Source organism: Solanum tuberosum, unplaced genomic scaffold (genome assembly GCF_000226075.1).
Source record: "Solanum tuberosum cultivar DM 1-3 516 R44 unplaced genomic scaffold, SolTub_3.0 scf00298, whole genome shotgun sequence".
In the NCBI taxonomy this organism is placed as follows: domain Eukaryota; kingdom Viridiplantae; phylum Streptophyta; class Magnoliopsida; order Solanales; family Solanaceae; genus Solanum; species Solanum tuberosum.
The window spans coordinates 155,702-176,500 of record NW_006239219.1 but is presented as its reverse complement, the minus strand read 5'-3'; the positions used below and the strand labels follow the sequence as shown (position 1 = coordinate 176,500).

Below are 20,799 nucleotides of genomic sequence, written 5' to 3'. Positions count from 1 at the left end.
CAAACGTGCAAATTATACAAAACTAAAAAACTAAGCTGCATAATTACATTTAAAAGGTCTCGAATTTTGATTAAGGCAAACTATAACTATGTTAACTAATTAGCTAGTATATATTTGCTTATACGCGTAATTTTCCCTTCTCTAAATGCCAAATCTAGCCATTTTTACACCATCCTTGTGGATTAAATCTGGACTCTTTTTGTCTATTTTCAGGCCCAAACTAGAAGCCCAAATCTCCAATAACCCGGCCCATACTCCCTATTCTAAAACACTCACGCGCTCCCTAGATTGCTCACGCGCTCACTCTCCTTCTTCATCTCTCAAATGCAGCAGCGGAACCATAGCTCACCCAAAAACGACGCCGCTGCTTCGAAGCTGAAGTTCCCAGAAGGTTCTGGAAGACGAATCACTCCAACGGTATGCCTCTCCTTCGATTTTTCCTTTGAATTTCGTTCAAAATCAGTATGAAAATCGTACATCTTCAAAATATTTTTATTCAATTTCTTGCATTTCCTTAACCTAATTGCAAATGCATTTAAGACAGAACTGTTTCTCCGGCCAGTTTTTTTGCACCTCAACTAATTCCACGATACCTGCTACCTTCCGCCAAAAAAATCCAGACAAAAGAATCATTGAAGAAACACGGTGATAATTTGAATGAAATCATGAGTTGATTGATTGCATTATACTCAAAAGCGAACACTGATTTTGTGTACATAATTGAAACTTTGAATCAATCTTAAAGGAAAGTATAAAACTAAATTTTAAGTAAAGACTATATATTGCATAGCATATATATAAGTTATTATTGGATTATCAGCTAATCCTTTAAGAATTGATAATCTGATATAAGAAGAAATCAAAATCATTTCCAAATTAATTATTTCTAATTCAAATTCTCCTATTCAATAATACTTATGCACTACTGATTTTGAACACTTTAAAAAAAATATAAATAGAAGGATATATATCACCCTTTAAATATAACAAATACAATGTCTTAAAGATAAATTAGAAACTAAGGGTGTGTTTGGTATGAAGGAAAATGTTTACCATGAAAAATGTTTTCCTAGAAAATGTTATGCTGGAAAACAAGTAGACTTTTGACTTATTTTTTCATGTTTGGTTGATGAGTAGAAAATATTTTCCAAATTTATTTTTTTAGTGTTTGATTTATGAATTAAAAATATTTTTTATTTTTACATGAGAGTAGAAAATAATTTTTGAATTGAAACTGAAAATATTTTTTAAAACTAAACTTACATTCTTTTGGGGAAAGAGTGGGGTGGTGAGGCTAGCGGAGGGGAGGGGGAGCTTATATTATTTTTTTTGGAGGGGGTCACAGGGTAGGGGTGGAGTGGATGAAAAAATAAAAATTTGAAATTGAAAATATTTTTTATAAACAAACTTAATTTTTTTTGGAGGGGGGTGGGGTCACGGGTAGGGGTGGGGGATGATGGGGGGTCATGGGTAGGGGTGGGGGCTGGCGGGGGAGAGGGTCGAGGGTAGGGGTGGGGTGGGATGAAATAAAATTTGAAATTGGAAATATTTTTTAAAAACAAACTTAAATTTTTTTTTTGGGGGAGATAGGGGGCTAGCGGGGGGAGGAGTAGGGGTGAGGGTGGGGTAAAAAAAAAGGCTTTAAATTTATTTATTTTTCAACAAAAAAAATTGTAATTTGAAGTTGGAAGATAGTTTTGGAAATTGTTTTCCTTAATTTTTGAAGGGAAGTCGTTTTACTTAAATTTGAAGAAAATGAGTTGATTACATTTTCCAAAACATTTTACCCAATCAAACATGAGAAAATTGGAAGACATTTTCCGAAAAATGTTTTCCTTCGTACCAAACACACCCCAAGTGTAAAATTATCCATTAATTTTATAAAGTGTACAAATATTATCGAACATTTGAAAAAATTATAATGGACGATTATTATTGGATGGTGGGAGTATCAAACAGTAAACGTCCAATGACCGATAAAAACAATGGAGAAGGGTCAAAATTATCTCAAACTAATCGAAATAACTCATATATATCTTTTAATTATGTTTGGATCAAAACTACCCTTATCGTCTATGTTTTGGACGACAAATACCCTTAAAACATTATTTTTGCCATTAGAGTTGACATGACAGTCCACCTAGCCATCCAACATGACACAAATATCCTCCTCTCAATAATGTTGTTCTCCCTTGTTCATCCTATCACAAAAGAAAATCAAATATAATTATTTCATTATTCTTGTTTGAGTTATTGTTCAGACTTTGAAACTCCAATTTCAAAGTGTGCTGAAATTTGTTTGAGGTTGTAATTGTGTGTTGAAGGATCGTATTCATTGTTTGGAATTTGGGGTCATAGATTAACAAAATCAATTTTTAGATTTTCAAGCTTTTAAGAACTCTTTCATATATTTTTTTGAGATTTCAACTCAAATCTTCAAACTAAAAAATCAGTTAAGTATTAAATATCAATTTCCAGCCTCATTGCAATATTCAAGTAATTTTTAGTAACATTCCGCTAAATCTTTTCAAATTTTTGCACTTCAAAAACCAAGAAGGCTATAAATTTCTTCACCAACAAGCTTTCAAATAAGTAACTATTTTCGAGTTGAACACACAACTACTATCTCAAACGAACTTCAGCGCATTTTGAAATTAGAATTTCAAAGTCCGAACAATAACTCAAACAAGAATAATGAAAGAATTATTTTTGATAAAAAAAATTTTAAAAAAAATTGTGATAGAAATGAACAAGGAAAGAACAACATAATCCAGAGGAAGAGATTTTTGTCATGCTGGAGTGTCATGTCAGCACATATGGCAAAGATAACATTTTAAGGATATTTGTGGTTCAAAACATAGACAACAAGGATAATTTTATTTCCAAACATAAATAAATAATATATATAAGCTATTTCGAATAATTCAAAAATATTTTAAACCTTTTTATATACGCACGTCAGATAATTAAATATTCATATGGTACTGCATTCGTGCCCTCTGGAATCGTGAGGGGTATGGGCTGCTTTCATTCCAGTTTTCTTCCTGTATGAATATGACCCATTCCACCATGTGTTTCTATCAAGCAATTGAATTTCAATTTCTTGTACTTTGACAATCAACTTTGGAATTTTGTATTCTAAATTTTAATTTGAATTATCTTATTTAATATAGACTAAAGAGGGTATATATATATATATACTCCTTCAGTTTTAATTTCTGTGACACTTCTCGGATTTCGAAATTCGAATAAGTTTACTTTTTCATGTATTTAAAAAAAAATTGAATTGTCAGTTATTGTGACTTGTAGTACTTTTTACGTAGTTTAAAACATATAAATTTCATTTAAAAAAATTGAAGATTCCATGAGCAAATTTTTGGTCAAACTTAAACTGTTTGACTCTTGAAAAATAAAAAGTGTCACATTAATTGGGACAGATGGAGTAAATAAAAATAAAATAGCCAAATATCTTTTTTAATTACTTTATCCATATTAGAGTAGTTTATTTGATTAATTTTGACTTGACACAAAGTTAAAAAATAAAAGAAAAATATTTAAATTTTATGATTTTGAACTAAAGATTAAAAAAATTGAAACCAAAGAGTTATTTATCATCATGAGAGAAGAGGTATGACTTTTGAAATAAACAAAAAAAAAAAAAACAATTTGAAATCAGAAAAATAATTATTAATCAACATGTAAATAAAAAACACAATATTCGCTCTGTTTGAATTTATATGTCTTACTTTCCTTTTTAGTTCGTTAAAAAAAATGTCCCTATCCTTTTCTTTTTAGCAATTCTTACATGTTTAATACTATAAAATTAAAAAATATTTTAATACATTTGAAATATATTATAAAATTATAAAATATAGGAAAGAGACAGTAGACAGAACATTTCTTATTAGAGATAATCGATAAGAGAAAAACTGACTTGATCTCTAATTTTTTTTTAAAATTTTTCTCCAAATAAACACATTCACTATAACACAATAAATATATTTATAACACATCTTAATTTAAAGTCAAAAGTAGAAGATATTATTACTTATTTTTTAAAAATTTGTATCAAATAAAATAAATAAATCTAAACGGAAATCATCCCTTTTATTTCGACCTAAATCCGTTGACTTTTATATCACTTTCCGTCTCCACCGCTAAATCAAAGAATCATCCAAACTACTATTCCTTTTGTTCACTTTTACTACTTGTTTGATTTTACAAGCCATTTAAGATGTAATAATTAATACTATAAATACTAATTAGTCTTAAGTCATTGACGGCCTTTTAAAGTTGTCCGTTATAATTCACTTAGACACTTCAATTAGGACTTGTACCTATTGAACACCTAAATTATTCAAAATATGTGTCTATTAAACACAAAACGATGATATTACAAAATAAGTGTATATCACTACTACTAAGTGCGTGAATAGAGTCTAATTTTATTTTTTATTTATTTTTTGATAAGTTGGTACCTATTTTTTTAACCGTTGACAGGCACTAACTAAATATTTAAAACAATAATATTAGTTCCATATTAATCTCTTCGTAAAAGAAAAACAACCCCCACCCCCACCCCACACCCATACCCTTGCACTAGTGGTCATCTTCTTCAACCCACCATTCTAAAAAATTTAAATTCCTAGCCTTTTGTTTCGTTCTTTTTTTTTCTTCATGTTTTGTAAAAAGAATCTGAATCTACTAATTTAATATGCGAGAAGATTGTTTTTTTTAACATTGGAGTTAAAAATTGATCAATATTCGTCCATCTCTATTTTCGATCACTCCGATTGAACAAACATCACCACTCATTCAACATACTTTCGATTTTTCTTCGTCGCGGATTTCAAAATAAATTATTGACGTTCATTTATTTTCACAAAAATCTCAAAATTAATAGAGAATAACGGATGATATGAGAATGAATTTGAGCCGGAAATTTTTATTTTTGTTATGTTCGTTATCAATGGAGAAATTGATGGCGGCTGGCAGGGTTCACAGGGTAAAGGAAGAAGAAAGGTCAAAGGGTTAGGTGGGGGGAGATTTTTTTTTTTAATCTTTTTGTGATTATTAAACAAAGTCTGGAAAGTATTTTTCATTTTTCATTTTTTAAAATTGAAAAATTATATTTTATTGCTAGACTGGGTCCATGTGCATGTGTCGGAATTTTATTTGTGCTTGTTTTAAGACAATGCGTGTGAATTACACGCAAAACAGTTTTTAAAAAAGTTTTCATTTCATGTTCAATAGATACATATCAACTTTAAGATCACTGATGACTTAAGCCTACTAATTATAATATTCATATATTAATGGATATATAATTAAATAATTTTGAAATATAAATTATTAATATCAAAAATAAAATAAAGAAAATAATCCGTGTTACAAACATATTTATACTATATAATGAGGATGTTAGCTTACCTTATTAGTAAGAATTCAATCTCACATTGTAATCTCGTCTCTATTTCCTCTTCTCTACCCCATTTTTTTTTTTTAGTGAATGTTTATTTGGTAGATTTCTTTATAAAAAAGTCAATTTTCCCCCTTAACAAAGAGGTTTCCTTATCATAAAAAATCTCTCGATTACTGATCTTTGAACGAAATAAGAAGTTTTCTCTCTACTTTCTCTTTCTCGTTTTTAACCGGAGAAAGAGAAGTAAAAATCTACTGTATTTTTATTTTTTCTAGAGTAACTTGCAGTAAAAGTGAACTCAGGGCCGACTCAACAACATTGGGGGCCTAAAGCGAAACTTAAGAGAGGGCTCCTAATATTTTTTTTCCATCATATATACTTTATTTAAAATCTACTTTTCTAACTATTTTAGATGTGAAGTTATTAAGTACTATTTTATTATCAATTTTATTAAAGAAGATTTAATCAATTTTAATTTCGAAAAAACTTTTTCAGCTGAGGCAATGGTTACATGAAGTGTTAACATTATTCTATAAGCAATATGTGTATTTGGAAAAGAATCAAGTCTTTTTATTTGATTGAGTATTTTCATTAGACTTCTACTTGTATTATTTCTCTTAACACTTTCAATTCAAAAAGTAAATCTAAACCATCAATAACATAATAATTATTATGCGTTAAAGAATGTTCAAGGTTAAGACAATATTTTTTTTAAATTCTCATCATCTAGTGATCTCAATAATTTACCACTAAATAAGAAATCAAAAATATTTTTAATATGGTTCAAATGGTTCAAATCTATTTTGAAGTGAAAAAATAGTTTGATCTAAAGTAATCAACTCTAAAGATTCTTGAAGGAACTTTGTGATTTCTTTATCCATATTTTCATCAATTTGTTTCTTACGAAATTCAGGTTTATATTCATCTCACATGCAATTTCCTCAGTATAAATCATAAAACTCATATTGCATATAATTTTCTTTAAAAATAATATATATAAGTAATTATTTTTTTAAATGGGGGCCTCAAAAAATATGGGGCCCCAAGCGATGACTTTAGTGGCCTAGGGGTTAAGACGGCCTTGAGTGAACTTATGAGTATCTAACCAATTGGCCACGTCCCATCACGTCCCATTTTTTTGTGAAAAGGTTTATATTTTTCTCCTTTTTTTACGGTCAAAATAGAACTTTTCATATCTATATAATAATAAATATAATAAATAATATAGTACTATTTGTTTATTAGTAGAAATTAAATATAAATACTTACTCCAATGATGTTCATACCTTCTCCATTCTTTAATCTGAGTAACAGAATCAGTAGGGGCGTGCGCAAGTTAGCAACGATGAGTTTGACGTCTCATTCTTCTACTTTCCTCTTGCCAAATCTTCCAACCGACGACGGACCTGCTCTAACGTACGCTCTCGTTATCCTTAACCAAAGCATCCCGAAATTCACTCCTCTGCTTTGGAAGCACGGTAATGGACTTGCGCTCTTCGTTTTTTCAACGTTTTTCGCAGTTTTCTGTATTGTTATAGTCTAAATATGGTATATGTGAAGTGGTGGTCTCTTCGTAAAATCGGATATTTTATGTATATATTTGGCGAAGGCTAATTGGTGAACTTGATTGAATAATAAGTTATTTAGCTTGAGGACTAGGTATCAATTTCTTCTTGATACATTTTTTTTGTACCTTTTTTAAGTAGTTCATTTGGCTCTGGGATTTGTGTTTTTTTTTTTGCCTAATATGTTGAATATGTTGTTGTGTAGAACAGCAAAGGTTCATATTTGTGCTGACGGTGGAGCGAATAGGGTGTTTGATGAATTGCCTGGCATGTTTCCTCATGAAGAGCCTTCTGAAATTCGTAAGAGGTGAGTTTGAATTTATTGAGTGATTTTTAAGGTTAATGAGTTTTGTAGTGGCTTATTGATTTAATTTGATCTGTTTTTTTTAATGAGTTTTGTAGTAGTTTATTGCTACAAAAGAAATTTTATTAGCTTTGAACTGTTTAGAGAGGAACAACTTTTTTTGTAGAGAAAAAGACTAGACATTGTTATGTGATTGTGATCTCATGGATCGTTTTCCCTATCAATAATTTCACTCTTTTCTCTTTTCCTTTCTGTGTTTTCAATGTGTGAAATCTGTTTTTGATTCCATTGTTTTCTCCATCTTTTTTCTGTTTGCCTTTGTTGTTGTTGTTGTTTGAAATACCTTGCGCAAAGTTTTAGCTCCTAGAGAGATTTTATTCTTAGTCTATGTTGCTCAAACTCTCCAAAAATGCACTACTTTGGGAGTATGTGACATGCACCCATAGACATCTTTGAAGAGTCCAAGCAAAAATGCAACGAAAAATCAAGAAGGGTTATGTTGGAATGGTAACTACTCTTTCATCCTTAATCGGAGGTCTCAAGTTCAAATCCTCTTCGTTATGAAATCCCCTTTGCTAGGGATCAGAGCTTTAGTCTTGGAATTCCAATTCATAATGAACGCATCTATAAATAAAAGTTGCTCGTCGATCAGTTACGTTTACAACATTTCCTCATGTGCGAGCCCCATTTATTTTTCCTTGTACCAAGATGGACTAAACGAAAGCTTAATTTGGATTTCTACATTAGGGAAGAATATTAGTCACTATTTGAGATTAAGTTAGGTTGTCTGCATCACACCGCTTGGGGTGCGGTCTTCTCCGTTCCCTGCTAACACGGATGCTTTGTGCACCGGGTTGCCTTTTTTATAATAGGATTGAACTTTAAATTAGCTAAGACACAATCTGACTATATGTAAAAACATTCATATTTTATCTTTTTGTTTGGCCAAAGCACATTTTCTTTATGTTTGGAAAACTTTAGTCTGTTATCATAGATTGAAATTAGACTAAATCATGATCTTATTGCAGGTACAAGCCATATGCTATAAAAGGAGATATGGATTCAATCAGAACTGATGTTCTTGATTATTATAGAGGCCTGGTAAGCTAGAATTTGCTTATGGTGGTCCTGTAGTTGCTCAGCAAATTTCTTTTCAAATGGGATATTTTTTTAAGAAAATTGTGTAGGGATAAGTCTAAAATTTAGAGAACATTAGTTTTAGAGAAACCCTAGTTTGCCTTAAAGGACAAATTATTTAGTATTGAAATTAAATGGAGCCTGAATTGTGTGGCCGAAAGGATACAGAGGATTGATGTAGCTGGTCTCAACTAATTTGGGATATGAGACCTAGTGGATTGATATATATTTCAAAATTTGTCCCTAAGACTAGTAGGATTTATTCTACATTCCTACTTTAATTGAATCATCACTTTGGGTTAAATGCTTGCCTACAGGGAGGATCTCAAAGAATTTGATGTTGAAAATTGCCTTGCATCTTTTTAGAGAAAGGTAACACAGTGAGTCTTTTTCTCCATTTGGTGGATCAAATTGGATATATTATGGAGTGGGACACCATGTGACAGGTTACTAGTGTATGATGTGTTAAGGGCTTCCCTGTTGGTCTCAGAGTTAAATGATGCGATAACATTAAATTACAATCCAGTTGGGAAAATCAGAAATCCAAGTAGCATTTATGTAATAATGAAATGAAAAACTTTGCTAAATTGTGTGCCAGAGTGAGAAATTTGCTTACAGCATAGTGAGCTCTGCAAATATATTCTTCAGTCTGGTAGAGAGAGGCCTACTTTGTTAACACCATGAAGTTCCCAAATTTATTGTTGAATTCAAGCTTTTGAGCTGCATAACAACCATTGTTACACTTTTAGTTACTAGTTTTTGTGTGATGATTACATCAAATGTATGTGCTCTTGTCTAAATGTCTTTCTAGCCTATTAAACAATTATACATGTGCATTTTTCTCATTTTGAATCATGTTAGAACTCCATTTTTGGGGATGATTAGCTAGCTGTCTTCATGTGTATTTCATTTTCCAGCATTTCATTACAAAGCATGTTTGAATCATAATTTGAAGATCCAACGATTTGGGAAAAAACGATATTTTGAAGTTTTGCTTGCTAACCACATGCAGGGAACCAAGATAATTGATGAATCACAAGATCAAGATACTACAGATCTTAATAAATGTGTTACATATATTCGTGACTCACTATACCCGGAACATCCAAATGTAAGTCAAGCTTTGCAGCATAGCTCTGGAAATTTTTAACCTTTTTCCATTCGTTATAAATATGTGGTATTCTAGTTTACATCTGTTAAAAATGTCATTTCACTATATAGTTTCTCAACCAATATCTCCATCATCTCCTTGTGGATATTTGTGATCTAATTCTTTTGCAGTTATAGTTACCCCAAATAATTAAGATATTATTCTTTTTAGAATGGATGCTTGAAATAGTAAAATTTTTGAGCTTTGCCCAAAACAGTTCTGGATCATCATGCAATGTCAAATTTTGGAGTTGACGCATTGGGTTTTGGTGATATACATTTTACTGTATGGCATAGTCATTATAAACATGAAAATGTATTAAATGGTGTAACATATATTTTATATATTTTGAGAATAAATGGAGCAATATATTTGTTGTCTTTTTATTATTATTTTGAGTTCATCACAGCATCTACTGACATTGGAAAAAAGCGACTATTGTGAAGCTTAAAAGTCTGATGCAGTATTACAAGTCAACATTTTGACTTGAATATAGGCTTCCATCACTGGAAAGAATGGCCTAATGGAGTTTCAGTGGGATTAACTTTATATCTGTGTAATTACAGTTGTGTATTCTAGTCACTGGAGCACTTGGGGGAAGGTTTGACCATGAGATGGGAAATATTAATGTCATATGCTGTTTCCCCTCCATGCGGATTATTCTTCTCTCTGATGATAGCCTAATCCAACTTCTTCCAAGTAAGCATCATCACAAGATTCATATAGACTCCTCAGTTGAGGGCCCACATTGCGGACTCATACCCATTGGAATGGTTGCTGGAAGAACCAGTACTACGGGTCTCCAATGGAATCTGGGTGAGTAGCTCCATCTACTCTTTCCTTACAAAATTTTGTGTGGTTTAGATGCTACCTACATTTTGGTATGGGCTAATGCTTTATGCCTGGGACATCTCTGTTTAGCTATTGGTTCATTTACAAGAGGGATACAATTCTTGCCAGATAGCCAATGCTAACAGTTTTTCTGGTAACCAACTTTAGTTTCATTACCTAAGTGATGCTTTACAACCCATCTGAAGGGGGAGTACTTGTTGGACACAGTCCCCCCAAGTACTCCGTCAAAAATACATAAGCTAACATCAAGAACAAATAAAGTCAATTCTGACTACCAGAGCCTATAATAACAAGTCATAGGCAGTTATGGATAAAAGTTGTGATCTGTCAACCATCCTCCAAGCTTTGCAACTTTTCCTGCTTTAATATGGATTTCATGGATCACTTGCTTGATCATCATTGTTGTGGACTGTTTCTTGTTTTGGAAAATCCCTGAGTTCCTTTCTCTCCATAAAATACAAACTCCTGCAGCCAGCATCATCCTGTATATCTCAGCTTTGTGACTTCTGCCTTTTGCATATGCTTCAACTCAAAGTAATTCTTCATTCCACCCCATGGTGCCTCTGTTAATATCAATCCATATTAAGAGTTTTTGCCATACCTGAGTTGATATTGTTCAAGCAAAGAACAGATGGTTTATAGACTCATTTTCCAGCTCACAAGTGCACATTGTTGTTGTTTTGTCACTCCCCATTTAAATAATCTATCTCTTGTGTTCAGCCTTCCCAAGGCAGCCAGTTTGAGTATGAAGATCCATCTAGGTAGCCCTAAGTTTTTAGGCTCCATCTTCCTCCAAGTTACTTTGTGGAATTGCCCTCTAAGTCTCAACTACATTTACTTGATTGAGAAGGAGAGTGCATCTGCAATATCTCAGCAGCGACAAAGTATCTACTAGCCTTCAGGATATTTTGAATAATCCAAGAAGCTTGCTTAGGTACCTCAACAAAAATATTCCTGTTTCTCCCATAATAACAATGAAACTGTTTGACTCATAGTTGATGTCGTTGTACTTGTGATTATCTAGTTTTCATGCTCGACTCTGATTTACCTTTACTTGACTTTTATTCAGATAATACCGAAATGAGATTTGGTGGCTTAGTCAGTACATCAAATATTGTGAAAGAAAACATAGTTACAGTGCAATCTGATTCTGACCTCCTATGGACAATTTCTATCAAAAAAGATTGAATGATGCAGTTTGCAGATGACATGATTGAGAGACGATCAACGAAACTTTGTTGGATGAATTGTCGCTAACCTCCATTTTCTGAAACAACGGGGTTATTCTTTACTACTTTTTTTTTCTTTAGGAAAAAAGCATCCCTTCAGTCTATTTTGTGCTGCACAAACAGATCTCTTTGACATCAGGTGCCTGCATTGCAGTAAAGTCTTAGGGGAAAAAATAACACGGAGGCTAAGAGTGAGAGTACACTCATTGTGGGTTAACGTTGATCGTCAACTTCTGCTTATGTGCTATAGGAATTTAGTAGCGCGTTTTCTAATGTTTTGCATACGTTATTCTTTATCCAATGTAATGAAATAAGGAGGAGATTTTACTATTAATTAGTATTATTAGAGAGCATTTATTTATACTTCCACTGTCAAAGTTTAACATTTCGCAGTGATACAATAGTTATAGTATGTCTTCAGTTGGTTAATACGGAAGAAGATTTTCAATATAAATGAGCAAAAGTGTTCACTCCTTCAATGTCTACGTTTAACTTGCCGCATCAATAACAACGTACAAGTGATCTTTTGAAAGATTGTTTGTAATTGCGTTTATACATCTGCCTGACCCATGTATATCAGCATGCATAAGAAACAATTAATCTATTGTAATCCCACAAATGGGTTGTGAGAGGATGATATATGTGCAAATTTTACCGACTATGTACTCTTCTCAAATAGGATCTTGGCTCTGTAGTGTCATTGCAAACAAAAGATGGGACACCCTCGTTCACTGCACCATGGCCACCAATCGCCCATAGATCCTTGGCTGAACAAATAACATGCTTAAGAGGAACGACTAAATAAAAGGATTCTTCTTCTTTGACTTTAAGTTTCAACCCTTTAAAAAGTAAAAAAAATAATAAAACATGTATGGTATGGCTAAAAGGAATGCTTTAAAGGAACGTCTAAATAAAGGATTTTTCTGACTTTCAGTTTCAACCCTTTAAAAAAGTGAAAAGAATAAAAAAAAAAAAAAAAAACTTTAGATGTATATGTCTGGCGTCGCCCGGACTCGAACCGGAGACCTTCAGTGTGTTAGACTGACGTGATAACCAACTACACCACGACACCGTTGTGTCCATTTTGCTCCCAACTAATGACCTATATCTTCAAAAACGGCTTTGTTTTGGCGGCAAGCAAGTGATTTTTCTGAAATCTGAACAGCAATCGAATTGAAACCATAGGGTTTTCGTTTTTTTTCACAGTGAATCATTCTTGTTTTGTTGAAGCTCCACTAGCGCACATGAATCCCTGAATTTCTCAGCATGAAGTAGTAAACTTGATACCTTACAGTTACCGGCATTGCCCCTACAATCGAGCGAGCGCCATTGAAATGGACGGAGCAGCAGCTTCTTCTTCACCGTCGACTATTAAACCCATAAACAAGAGCGTAGTGCATAGAATTTGTGCGGGTCAAGTTATTCTGGACCTTCCCTCTGCCGTCAAGGAATTGGTTGAGAATAGCTTGGACGCCGGAGCTACCAGCATCGAAGTCTCCCTCAAAGACTATGGTGCTGAATCCTTCCAGGTCATTGATAACGGTTGTGGCATCTCACCTCAAAATTTCAAGGTGTTTTCCTTTCTGTTTTCTGCTCAATTTCTTTGAGGATGCAAAAAGGTGTGCACGTGGGATAATAACTATTAGTTGAGTGATCGACCCTAAGTCTTATTGTTGATTGTTGCAACTGAAGAAGCTAGTAATATTGTGTGTGTGTGTGTAAGCTTTCCATATATATATTTGTATATGTATGTGTAATTTGTATGCACAGACAGACACACACTTATACATGTGTAATGGGTTTGTAAGCTTTCTCTGTACTACTTTCTATTTTCAATCAAAGTTGTGTCCATGTGTATATAGATGTGTTAATGTGCACATGCGCGTGCACATGTAGACTAATCTCTATTTTCAATAGCTCACTTGATGCTAATTTCCACTGTTTGTTTATGTTTCTTCGTTTCTGTTGATTAATTAGTCCATAGTAAATTGGTCTAATTTGTTACTAAGTGGTGTGGGTGTTTTTGTATTGAAGGTACTGGCGCTAAAACATCATACCTCAAAACTATCAGATTTTCCTGATCTTCAGTCATTAGTGACTTTTGGATTTAGAGGCGAGGCTTTGAGTTCACTTTGTACTTTAGGGGATTTGACGGTTGAAACAAGAACGAAGAATGAGCAAATTGCGACACACTTGACTTTTGATCATTCGGGCCTTCTGATAGCTGAAAGGAACACAGCTCGCCAAGTTGGTACCACTGTGACTGTTAAGAAGTTGTTCTCCACTTTACCGGTGAGAAGTAAAGAGTTTCACCGCAACATCCGGAAGGAATATGGAAAGCTTATCACATTGCTGAATGTATGATCCCTTTAATCTGTATTATCTTACTCGTGTTTGGCTATTGATTTCCTAGGATGGTTTGATTTTAATGAAACTTAAGAATTGAGATGGGAATGTCAACTGGTGCTGTCAAATCTATAGGGCTCTTCGTGATGGTATAATCCAATTCAGTTCAAGTTGGTTCGAACTTCAAGCATCAATTTGTGTTACAGTAGCTATCTTGTTCTTTGTCCTTTTGGAGGAAATTATTTTCTAATTTTAGAAATTTGTTGACCACTATTGCTACCAAAAGGAAAAAGAAAGAGGTAAAAATGAGAATTTCTTCACCATATTGAAATTTTCATTTTATGATTCTACTTGGAGTATCTCGGTTATGAATATATCACCTAAAAGACACTGTTGCACATGAATTTGTATGTCATAGCAGTTATGCTGTGTTGGTGCTGTAGTGTCTTTTAGGAGATCCTTTAATATCTGTTAATTCATTTTTTATTCAATTGGAAAAGCTTAAAGCAAGTTGGAAACCTACCTGAGTGAATTTGATCCCCTTTATAAACTCAAGCATTACAAGGGGTGAAAAATACAAAATCTTCCTAGGAAAGTGAGGTTTCTATCTAAATTGTAGTTGGCGCAAATTGTGGAGCAATATGTAGAGAATCATAATTTTATGTAGGCTCTCCATTTTTTTTTTGGGTATACTTTTTGTATAGGGGAGATTTCCCTCTTTAATGAAATTGATTAACTTCATCAAAAAATCTTTTTGCTTCTGGTGATTCTGAATTGCATTGTGCTATAGTTAGGTGACCTTATCATCCATGTTAGACTGCTTTATAATTTGTTCTTGTCAAGGTTCTTAATCTTAAGAGAGTATATGCATGGTTTCTGCTGAAGAAGTATTTTAATGCTTTTGTTGTTTAAGTTATTTAGTTTCCTTTTCTTTTGTTGGTTGCACTTCTAGGCCTATGCTCTTATTTCTAAGGGAGTCAGACTAGTTTGTACCAACTCAGCTCTAAAAAATGCAAGATCTGTAGTTCTGAAGACTCAGGGAAGTGGATCTCTGAAAGATAATATTATAACAGTATTTGGTATGAGTACCTTTACTTGTCTGGAGCCTCTGAAAGTATGTATGTCCGATGGTTGCACTGTTGAAGGATTCATTTCCAAGTCTGGCTATGGTAGTGGACGCAACTTAGGAGATCGACAATATTTTTTTGTGAATGGACGGCCAGTGGATATGCCAAAAGTTGGCAAGCTTGTCAATGAGTTGTATAGAGGTGCAAACTCTCGGCAATATCCCATTGCAATCATGAATTTTGCGATCCCACCAAGAGAATTTGATGTCAATGTAACTCCAGATAAAAGAAAAATATTTTTGTCTGACGAAAGGTCCATATTGCACTCTTTGAGAGAAGCTTTAGAAAAGATATATTCATCTAATCATGCTAGTTATGCTGTTAATAGTTTCCAAGAGGTTGAAGAAAAACATACATCCACTCCTTCCCATCTTGAGGCCTTTCAGTTTCAACCCAAGCAATTACTGTCAGATATCAATGATGCTCAGGAAGGTGACTGCATTGGAGAACTACGTAAAGATGGTCATTTTCTCAAAAAGACTCAGGAATTAAAAGATATGTCTGTCACGGAGGTGATGCTAAATGATGGAAACAGGTCAACAGAGAAAGACTTCAGTCTTCGATTCCATGGAAAGAAGAAAGACAATAACAGTTCCAGAAGTTCCCTGCAAGAGGTCGGTGGTCTGCCTACTGCTATAACCGACAGACATGCACTCACCCCATGCTCAAAAGATAAAAGCTGTATTGATAATGCACGTTATGTTGATCGTGCAAGCATTGTCCAGTCATCACTCACCAAATTTGTTATGGTAAATAAGAGAAAGCACGAGAATTTGAGTACTACATTATCTGAGGTACCTATCCTGAGAAATGGATCGACTGTCCACCCATCAGGAGAAGACAATACTTTGAAGAATACTGCATCTTTAAGATCTCCAGATAATCCAGTTAAGGCTGATAAGTGTGATGAAGTGACCATTAATGACTCTGGATCTTCCGAGATCTCAAAGATAGACAGATTTCTTCATCAAATGAAGCACTCAAGAATGGGTAGAGTCCTTGATCAAACAAATGATTTTTCTCCACCTGGAAATAGTACAAAAAATGGAAGATTTGAACAGGTAAGATAAATTTAATAGAAATCACCTTTCTGAACGGTTTTACTCTCCTTGCTTTGTTGTTCAGTTGAATTTGATAAGGAATGATAGTTGCCATTGAAAATTTCAATTCGTTCTGCCCCCAAGGCCTAGCTCAAGTGGCAAAAGGTGGAGGATTTGTGGCTTAGGTCGCAGGTTCAAGCCCCACACCATGCAAAGCGAAGCCCGGTATTTAAGTGGAGAAGGGTAGAGGGGCGGGCCCATTATCCACCGAGTTTAGAAGGCTGTGATTGGTCCAAAGGGCGGGTCACAGACGGATTTCTCGGTTATCAAAAAAAAAAAAAAAAAAATTTCAATTCGTTCTCTATACTATTTTGGTCAGTCCTTTTAGGTTTGAACCATTTCATTTTCAGGAGCATGAAGTTCAAATGAATGAATTATGTGTAACTGAACCAGTGCCTCTTGATTCTACTTGCAACAACATCCATAATGTGTCAGAAAATATGGTAGATGCTTCTTCTTCTGAACAGCCTGCTAGTCTGACTCTGGATCCTCCTAAGGCTTCATCTAATTCAAAGATTGCTTCAACATTGCAATTTAGTGTGAAAGAACTTGTATCAAGAAGGAACCAGAGGCTGTCAAGATTGCAACTCCTTAATCATACATCTCAAAGAATGAAAACAAAGAGGTACACGTGGTAATTTCTATTGGCTTGGCAGAAAGAGCTTTTGGTCTTTGAATTAGTTAATAAAAGTTCTATAATGTTTTCTGAAGGGATTATGCTGCAGCAACCCTGGAGCTCTCCGGATCAGAAAATGAAGAGGCAAAGGCAAGGGCATTGATTGATGCTACCAATGAGTTGGAGAAACTTTTCAAGAAAGAAGATTTTACTAGAATGAAGGTCCAAATTCGTCCATTTATTAGCATTCCAAATCAAACCTGTATTATGATTTTGATTTGCCAATAATTTTATTTCCTGATTCTGGCTGGAAGGTAAGATTGTCTTAGGATCTCCTTGGGGATTCTTTTCTTTTATCCCTACCCCTATCTTAATAGACCTTGTCTCTAATCCAAAAAAATTAGCTTTCTGATTTTTGTTTGCATGTGAGTGTTACTCTTAGATCGTCTGTAGTTGGTTTGGTTGAGGATCTTGTGGTACTGGAGATGTTCCGACGCTTCATTATCTTTTTCCAGTCAACAACACTTATAAACTCCCCAGTGAAATTCTTAGCATTCTTTGGTCCCAAATTGAATTTGTCCTCCTACTTCTGTGTGATAAATATTGACATCTACTTCTTTAAAGGCACACTTTGATTGTACCTTTTATACCCACTTCTTCTTTTTTGAGAAATGCCTTATATACCCACTTTGACTGAACTTCTCCACTTAATGCAACTTTTTCTTTTCTCTTTTATGAAGTTCAGTCTGAACATGTTCCTCATTTAACGCTTGATAATACTCATTCCCAGCTATTCTTTTGAGACTATCCAATTCATGACATGACAGGAGTCACTATTTGCATTGTGATTTTTTTAACTGCAGCATTTTTGTGTTCTCTTCTTTCCTCTCCTTACACCATGAAGCCTTAGTATTCTGACTTAAAATATTGTGACAGATTCTTTAGTCCATAATAAGTGATTTTTCTCATCCTCTCTTGGATATGCCAATATAAACTCACTCTTTTGAACTTCTGAGTATTTCCAGAGCTGAATTTGTGCTATACATCTGCAATATGTGAGTTTTATTTGTATGCATAGGTTGTCATACTTCTAATGCTAATTTTAGTCAAGCACTAGTTTATTTACATGCAACTGATAATTTACTTCTTGTCCATGTTTAGTTTTGTCATCAGCAGTTTCAGCAGAAATGTAGAGTTGTGTGTGTTTGGTATGGAGGAAAATGTTTTTCAATTTTCTCATGTTTCATTGGTCAAAAATTTTGGAAACATTTTTCTCTGGGAAAACAAGTTCCTTGAAATGAGGAAAATGACTTCCCTAGAGGAAGCGGGGAAAGCATTCCATAAGTGACATTCCACACTATTTTACGAATATCCACCCTCCAGAACACCCCACCCATAATCCCATAGCTCCCATCCCAACCACCCCTAGCCTCCCATGCCAATACCAATAGTGTTTGCCTAAATTTTATACAATTTCTTTTGCAATAATATTTTTCTGCTTATTTACCAAACACAAGAAAATAAGTAAGAATTCCACTTACTTTCCAGGAAAACAAAATTCCTTCATAACAAACACACTCCTAGTATCAGCTTTCGAAAATTCTCAACTTCTATTTTTGTTCTGCAGGTGATCGGGCAATTCAATCTTGGATTCATTATAGGCAGGTTGGATCAAGACCTTTTTATCGTTGATCAGGTATTATTCCTTTGTTGTTGTGTACTGATCTGTCTGTAGTCAATAGTAAACTAATCTTTCATTTTATTTTGGTTTTTGAAAGTTGCTTATGTGATTTGCATTGGACTCTCTCTCTCTCTCTCTCTCTCTCCCCCCTCCCTCTCTCCCTCTCCCTCTCCCTCTCTCTCATTTTGCTTTGGTTGGTCAGCATGCCGCAGACGAGAAGTATAATTTTGAGCGCCTGTCGCAATCAACTATCTTGAATCAGCAACCTTTACTTCGGTGAGGGTCTTCATTCTCCTGCTATGTGTTTTGTCTAAGATTTTTTGAATTTATTATGTATCAAGACTTCCATGTTGGAGGTCTCAAGTTCAAAACCCCTTGCCAGCGAAAGCAAGGGGTTTACTTTTGGGTCGAGCTCGTCGCACCAGGCTTGCCTAGTGCGGGTTACCTCTCCTATGTGGTTTGCGAGCTATTGCATAGGAGCGGGGGTTTTACCCTGTGCACACCCAAAAGGGTGCGGCTGCGGGTTTCCCTTGTCATAAAATATAAAAAAAAAGATAGGTGCAAACTGCAAATTAGCTGGAAAGTGAAATGTTTTTGTTAAGGTAAATCTATACTGATGTTACTTAACTCGATCAAAAGAATAAAGGGAATACCTCCTCTTTTTCCTTCTAACTAAGTTGTTTACACAGCAAAAAAGAGTAGCATAGTTGTTAAAAGCAAGGATTAGGAGAAGACTTAAGTTTTGCGCCTATAACATGTGTTAGGTTTCATATTGATTTGTATGGGATTTGGGCTACTTTTACTCTAAGTGACTAAACCATTTTTCATGTCAAATCCCATCTTGACCTAGAGTAGTTGTTACTGGTTTGAGTTGGTGTAGCAAGTGCTGAATGATTTTATGATTATCTCGGCTTTTACCTTTCTCCTGTAGCGTGGGGAAGTCATGAGATGTTAAAACCAAGAAAAACTAAGAGATTATTAAAATTCTCTTCCTGGTGCCAAATGGCTAGAGGCTGATTTTGTTGATGTATGTCTTAAATTGGCCCATATAGATGCTAGGTCAAAATTAAAGTCCTTGTGATTCAATTTTCTCCATGTTTATCTAGGGCGAGAACTTAAGATCTAACTGGTCCTATTTTACATCATCTAAAAATGATAAATTAGCATTTCAATTGGCCTCTCAAAATTGAGTACATATCCCTCAATTTCATTTTGGAAGGAAGGCTCAAGACTCTATCTCTATTATTTGTAGTGCAAGTTCTCTATGTGACATACTCCATTGATATGTTGATCAATTGAGAGTCATGCAATTGTTTGAACATTGCATGTTTATAAGTTATTAATGCATGATAATACGGGTGAGTTGTGGGTGTAAATAATACCAGTTATCTATGAAGGTGTGAGGCTATTTAACATTGCAGAATTGTTGTGGATTAGACTACTATTGTTAGGTAGACACATTTCAGAATTTTTGTGCATTCTGCTATTGTTATGTAAACATATTTAATGAACCAAACTCGTGGGAAATTGAAGGGGTGATGAAGTTATAATATTTCTCTTCTGCATTGCGCGAGAATTTTGTTCCTGGCTTTAAGTTTATTTTTCTTCTTTCTTAAATTTAGGCCCTTGAAGTTGGAACTATCTCCTGAAGAAGAAATAATTATTTCCATCCATAATGATACTTTCAGGTGCTTGAGAATCCTTATTGTTCTTGTTTATTGTGAGTTCTTATTGGCATTTCTTTTCATCATTTGGTTTTGTTTCCTCCTGAACGATCTGGTTATGTTCAACTTATGAGGTTAAGATGACATATTTTCAACCTTGGCATGTTTTTCTTAACCTTATCGATCTATTTGTGAAGTCAAAACCATGACTGCACTGATTCTTAAGCCAATCAATTAGTTGTCAGTGTTAAGTAGTCCTTTACTTTCTATGATAATTAGTTGTCTGATGTTATGATTATCGTTTCTTCCCATTCTTTGCACCCCTCACTCATAGTAATCCACTTCTGAGATGTCTGTTGTCTTCACTCTTTCACCAAAGTAGTCTATAAAATGTGAAGTATTTGGAGAACTGTACTTTTTGGTTCTTTTTCTATATTATAGATTTAACTTCATTGTTTTTTCTGTTATCATGCCGTTAAAGTATGAAATGAGATAGCTGCCCGTCTCCAGCCTTAGTGCCCCTATACCAGCTTTCTAACCCCTAGCTAGTCTGTCCTCCTCAGCCCTTACTGATAGATCCCTGTGTTCTAGACCTCATCAAACCCC

General features: G+C 34.2%; 2 protein-coding genes and 1 non-coding gene across 4 annotated transcripts in view; 2 read left to right on the top strand and 1 right to left on the bottom strand.

Annotated features, from left to right (window-relative positions):
• Positions 1–317: 317 nt before the first annotated feature.
• Positions 318–12,022, top strand: LOC102596818 (thiamine pyrophosphokinase 2). Of its 2 annotated transcripts, XM_006359326.2 has the most exons (7): positions 318–417; positions 6,737–6,900; positions 7,198–7,294; positions 8,320–8,392; positions 9,441–9,539; positions 10,145–10,394; positions 11,500–12,022. In XM_006359326.2, the coding sequence occupies exons 2-7, from the start codon at positions 6,768–6,770 to the stop codon at positions 11,616–11,618; spliced, it is 771 nt and encodes a 256-aa protein (XP_006359388.2). In that variant the 5' UTR covers positions 318–417; positions 6,737–6,767; the 3' UTR covers positions 11,619–12,022. The 2 variants fall into 2 exon arrangements, with proteins under 2 accessions (XP_006359388.2, XP_006359389.1); XM_006359327.2 differs by lacking the exon at positions 318–417 and having other exon boundaries at positions 6,809–6,900; positions 7,193–7,294.
• A 635-nt stretch (positions 12,023–12,657) lies between these two features.
• On the bottom strand, positions 12,658–12,731 carry TRNAV-AAC (transfer RNA valine (anticodon AAC)). Its single transcript has one exon. It is a non-coding gene; the product is annotated as a tRNA-Val (tRNA).
• A 75-nt stretch (positions 12,732–12,806) lies between these two features.
• The window catches only part of LOC102596485 (DNA mismatch repair protein PMS1), a 10,289-nt gene continuing 2,296 nt past the window's right edge, over positions 12,807–20,799 (top strand). Inside the window, exons 1-8 of the mRNA XM_006359325.2 lie at positions 12,807–13,230; positions 13,694–14,017; positions 14,958–16,193; positions 16,583–16,857; positions 16,944–17,070; positions 18,476–18,544; positions 18,732–18,805; positions 20,152–20,217. Coding sequence (XP_006359387.1) covers positions 12,994–13,230; positions 13,694–14,017; positions 14,958–16,193; positions 16,583–16,857; positions 16,944–17,070; positions 18,476–18,544; positions 18,732–18,805; positions 20,152–20,217 — 2,408 coding nt within the window. The 5' untranslated portion in view covers positions 12,807–12,993. The remainder of the gene's footprint in view (positions 13,231–13,693; positions 14,018–14,957; positions 16,194–16,582; positions 16,858–16,943; positions 17,071–18,475; positions 18,545–18,731; positions 18,806–20,151; positions 20,218–20,799) is intronic.